This window comes from Octodon degus, unplaced genomic scaffold (genome assembly GCF_000260255.1).
Source record: "Octodon degus isolate 3935 unplaced genomic scaffold, OctDeg1.0 scaffold00138, whole genome shotgun sequence".
In the NCBI taxonomy this organism is placed as follows: domain Eukaryota; kingdom Metazoa; phylum Chordata; class Mammalia; order Rodentia; family Octodontidae; genus Octodon; species Octodon degus.
The window spans coordinates 2,636,534-2,641,974 of record NW_004524714.1 but is presented as its reverse complement, the minus strand read 5'-3'; the positions used below and the strand labels follow the sequence as shown (position 1 = coordinate 2,641,974).

Genomic DNA, 5,441 nt, shown 5'->3' with positions numbered 1-5,441 from the left:
GTGCTGGGCACAAGCAACCAATAAGAACCTTCAGGTTCAAAGGCCAAGCACTGCCTGCTTGGGTTTCCCTTCAAATCTTTGCTGCAGAGGCCAGAGCACGGCTTAAATGACCAAGTAGGGAGGGAAGCGTGCAGGGCAAGGAAACAAAACCAATACAAAGGAATTTATTTCTATTTGATCCTCATGGATATGCGAGACACTCGGTCCTCAGCTGTGCCTGTTCCCGTGGTTAACGATGGGACAGTAACAGCTCTCTGTGTGTGGCCTGGGTCACCCCGGGCTGGGCTTGGGGCACCCAGCACTTCTTGGGTGTGCGCCACATGCCAAGGTCTCTCTCTTCTAGCCTGAGCGTTGCAGACGCTTAGGAAGATGAGGATCGGAGGGGGAGATGACTGGCCTACACAGGCCCGCAGAGACAGAGCCAGCCTGCCCCCTGCAGGCTGGCTTGCCCCTGGGTGCCTTGGTAGGGTGTGGAGGCACTAGCCCCTAGCAAACCTGGCGTGGACATGTGCTTTACCAACCATCTCAGCAGGGTCACTGACGGGATCTCTTCTCTGAGGCAGTGCTCAAGAATTCTGGGGTAGCGCCCGTCTGTTACCCAGCATCCGGGAGGCTGAAGCAAGAGGATCGCTGGGAGTTCAAGGCCAGCATAGGCTAAAAGTGAGTTCTAAGGCCAGCCTGAACTACAGGGCAAGACTCTGTCAAAAATGAAACCGAATTGAGGGAAGTAAGAAGGGGAGATAGGGAGATCCCCACTCCATGGAGATGGAGCAGAAGGCTAGGCACCAGCCGAACTTGGACAAGAGCCCACACTGGTCCAGGCCAAACCCCGTGTGGCCTGGGAGAAGTGCACCCTTCAGGTCCAGGACACTTCTCCCCTTTGGGGCTCAGACTGCTAAAAGGCAACCTGAAGCAGTGAGCCTGGGCCACCCTGCCCCTGGCCACCTCCTGAGGCCTGTGCAGAACGCCTGTGCAGGTTGGTGCCCAGGGGCTCTTTACCTGGCAAGGAGTTGCCAACCAGCTCCAGGTACTGGTCCAGGGAGGTGAGGACTTTGTAGCCTGCACTGTTGATGACGGCACGGGGTGGGACCTGCCGCTCATAGGCCTGAGGAGGGCACAAGAAAAAGTCCCGAGTCACAAGTGTGCCAAGCCCAAACCCCAGCTCGAGCTCCAGGGCCCAAGGTGGGGCAGAGAAGAGGAGGGAAGAAGAGGAGGGAGGGGATAGGAAGAGGCTGTCACGGTGACCTCCACAGCAAGCTCCACAGCACGAGCTCGGCTAAGGTCTTCGTCACTGTCTGCACGGCCCACTGCCTCCCGTCCCACAATTCCACCAGCTGAGTGTGTACCAGTTCTGGGCCTAACACACTTCATTGCACACAGCCCTAATGATCCAAGAGGTGGATCAGCCACACACTAGGAACGCTGCTATCTGCCACCAGAACTAGGGCTCTGACTATGGGATGTGGTCCTCTCCCACATCCCTAGGTTCTAAGCAGCCCACTGTGCTCTTTGCAAGAGAATTCGGTCAGGAGACCTCTGCTGTAGGAGTGCGGAGACAAGTACTTCTGAAGTAATGGCTCCTACAGCAGGGGTGCCATGCTCCTCACAACCACTAGATGTCACTATTGGACAGTGATGGGCAGGGTAGTGAGTGGTGCGCCCTCTCCTTTTGACCTAGCTCTAGAACCTGAGGATACTGGGGACAGAACCCAGGGCCTTCACACTGAGCCACATTTTCAGTGGTCATTTTGAGACAAGGCCTTGCTAAATTTCTTGGGCTGGGCCTGAATTTACGATCCTGCACCTCAGTCCCCTGGAGTGCAGAAATTAGAGGCCCATGCCACCAAGCCCACTAGAAATCCAAATTCTTTTTTTTTTTTTTTTTTTTTGGTGGTGGTGAAGGGGATTGGCTCAGGGTCTTGCTATGTAGTTCAGGCTGCCCTTGAACTCACTATGCAGCCCAGGCTGGACTGGAATTTGCAGCAATCCTCCTGCCTCAGCCTCCTGTGTACTGGCATTATAGGCATATATTACCACACTTGGTTAGAAACTGTTGACCCTACATCGGACATCAATCAAATTCTGGGGGTTGGCCCAGCACCCTTTTTTTCAAGCCCTCCAGCAAACTCAGAGGCATGCTATCATGTAAAAACCACTTCCTTGAGGGCACAGGGTTGACCTGATTCCTTGAGAATTCACCCGTCCACAACAAGGAAGACAGGCCTGTTTTGGGCTGCTCAGGAGAGACATCTGGTAGATGCAATCGGGTCTGTGGGCTTCGAAAGAGCCCAGAGCAATGACAAGGCAGAGAGGGCAAGTGGAGCCAGGGACAGCCCTGCCTGCCTGCGGAACAGATGGGAGCAGGACGGCTGCCCAGGGTGCAGGAGGGCATGGGAAGAGGGGTAACCAGGACAGGGCGGAGCCAGAGCTCGGCAAGCTGGGGTGCCCAGGGCCAGCTGTGGTCCTCACCACTTTGTTCTCGTACAGCACCAGCCCGTAGTTGTGTGGCACCAGGCTGAAGCGGTTCCTCCACTTCTTGCTGTCCTCTTGGTATTGGAAGAGGTTCCCGGAGAAGATGATGCGCTCGTCCAGGGGCACCTGCGAGTGGGTGGGCGACAACGACAGTGTTCCTCAGGCCACAGCGGTTCCTACTGGGTCGGATCCAGGACCTCGCTTGCCCCAGACTGGCCCAGGGCAGGCGCAGCCACCCACCTCTGCCACCTTTGAATAAGGCAGTCACTGTAGCCTAAGGGGACACACCCATAGGCCAGCCCTGGGCTTCAGTTTCCCATCAGAACAATGAAAACTTGAACAAGGTGTTGCCCGGGGCCTCCCCTACCCTCGCAGCACACCACATGGCCTTGCTGAATCTGGGAGGCGGAACAGGGAGCCTCGGTCTGGGCTGTCTGATGTTGACCTGTGTCCTGGCAGCAAGTGACAGTGAACTGAGGACCTCCTAAGCTCTGGATCACAGGGTGACCATGGGGGCTGCCTCTGCACTTCTTGGAGCCTCAGTTTCCTCATCTGCAAAATGGGAGTGAGAGCACCTGGCAGGCAGCACAGTTCCTGAAAGTCATTGTGACCTGTGTTGAGATGAGTTGAGGTCTGCACAAATGTCACCCAGTTCTGGACTGATTTGGAGCTGAGGCCAAGCGGACATTAAGGGGTGCTACAGAAGCCAAAATGGAGCTGGGTGTGGTGGCACATGTCTGTAATCCCAGCTCTTGGGAGACTGAGGCAAGAGGATTGCTATGCATTCAAGGCCAGCCTGAACTGCATAGTGAGACCCTGTCACAAAAAGACCAAAAAGAGGGGCTGGTGAGATGGCTCAGTGGTCTAAAACACCTACTTAAAACAAGCTCAGCAAAGCACAGGGACCACGGTTCAATCCCCCAGCACCACATGCCAGGCAGCACCGCCCCCTGGTGGGCTGAGCTGGCCACACACACACACACACACACACACACACACACACACAAATAAATAAAATTTAAGGAGCCGGGGAGATGGCTCAGTGGAATAAGCGCTTCCCTGGCAAGTGCAAGAGCCTGAGTTCAATCCCTGGTTCTGCTAAAAATAAATAAATAAATTTTTTTTTTTTTTTAAAGACCAAAAAGAAAACAAACAAAAAACAAAACAAGCCAGGGTGAGACAAGGACACACACACTACTACGGGCAGGCTACAGTTCTGTTCCTTGCCAATCTGTTTTATGATAAATTCAGTGCCATTTGCAAAATGAAACTTTTTTTCAGATACCGGGATTAAATCCAGGGCCTTCACTCTGTGCTGCACCGAAGCCCTTTATTTCTTAGATTGGAGACAGGGTTTTGCTAAATTGGCAGACTTCCTAGGCTGGCCTTGAACTTGCCTCCCCTCGTCTCAGCATCCCAGAATACTGGGTGTAACGGCTGTTGTCTAGATGTCCCCCAAGGCCTCCACAGTCATAGGTGAAGCTTTGCAGTGGGGCCAGGACGGACAGTGATGCCCGAGGAAGGGTGTGTGATGCTGCAGTAGTCCACAGCCTGCTCTGGCAGAGCTCTGGGTAGGATTAAGGGTGCCCCACCCGGAGCGCGAGCACTACCTACCCGTGTGTAACGTGCATGCAGTATAAAGGGACAGAAAGAATGTGACCCTTATCCCTTGCTGCTGGTTGCTGGCTGCTTGTCGCATGCAGCTTGCTGCCTTCTGCCTGCTTTGTAGTAATTCTCCTCCGCAGTGCCCCTGTGCCACGCCACCCTGCCTTGGAGCCAGCGGACACAGACTGAAACCTCTACAAACTGAGCCAAAGAAACCTTCCCTCCTTTAACTTTGGGTGTTAGGTATTTTGTTACAACAATGAGAAAAGTAACCAAGACACTGGAATTACAAGCATGTGTCACCCTCCAGCCACCCACACAGAAAGAAAGAGGGGAGGGCAGTGCTGAGAAGCAATCTTGATACATAATTCAGGCTGGCCTTGAACTCACTATGTTGCCCAGCCTGGTCTTGAACTTGAGGCAGTCTTCCTGCCTCAGCCTCCCAAATGCTGGGATTACAGGTATGCACCACCACACCTAATTTAAAAAAACAAACAAACAGGGCCAGGGAGCTAGCTCAGTAGAATAGGCACTTGCCTGGCAAGCACAGGGTCCTAAATTCAATCCCTGGTATCGAAAAACTTTTCTGGAGCTCAGTAAACAAAAAAATTATTATTTTAATTGTGCCCACACCTTCCTGGCTTCCTTGCTCCTGCGAGGTCTGTGGACAGGCAGCAGGAGCTCCACATCCCAACCCTGCCTGCCTCCCTGGCACTTCGATGGCCTTCAAACTCCCTGCTCCCCCACTCCCCACTGTTGCTTCTCAGAGAAACCGGAAACACTCCTGGAATAATGTGCTCAAACAATAGGCCCAAGCTTCCTACCAGGATGAAAATATTTACAGGATCACAAAGGCTGCCCCCCACGATGGCCACTGGGGGCTTTGCCCAAGCCACAAAGCATTGGCTCTGTGTTTTATATTTACAGCACCCAAACCCAGGCCTCCAATCCCTGCTTTTTCTAGAAAGAACGACCAGCCAGGCATGGTGGTCCATGCCTTGTAATCCCAGCACTTGGGAGACTGACGCAGACTGCCAGAGTTCAAGGCCAGCCTCGACTACAAAGCAACCCCGTCTCAAGGAAACAAAACAATTTTATTTAATCTTTTGAAAAGCCAACTATTCAATTCACTGGTTCTTTGTATTGTTTTCCCAGCCTCAGTTGCATTCATTTCTGCTCTGATCTCTACCATTTTCTCCCACCTCGGAGCTTTGGGCTTAACTTGTCCTTTTTCTAGAAATTTGAGGTCCAACATCAGGTTGTTTATTTGAGCTCACTGCTCTCCCGATAAGGGTATTATTCTCACTATATAAATTTTTCTCATAGGACTGCTTTCACTGTGGCCCGCACGTTCTGGATGTTGT

At 52.9% G+C, this 5,441-nt stretch overlaps 1 protein-coding gene across 1 annotated transcript in view; it reads right to left on the bottom strand.

The window, feature by feature from the left end:
* The window catches only part of Fam129b (family with sequence similarity 129 member B), a 55,166-nt gene that overhangs the window by 14,128 nt on the left and 35,597 nt on the right, over window positions 1-5,441 (bottom strand). The window contains exons 3-4 of the mRNA XM_023701652.1: window positions 2,470-2,598; window positions 1,000-1,105 (exon numbers count right to left, since the gene is read on the bottom strand). Of these exons, the coding sequence (XP_023557420.1) occupies window positions 1,000-1,105; window positions 2,470-2,598 (235 nt within the window). The remainder of the gene's footprint in view (window positions 1-999; window positions 1,106-2,469; window positions 2,599-5,441) is intronic.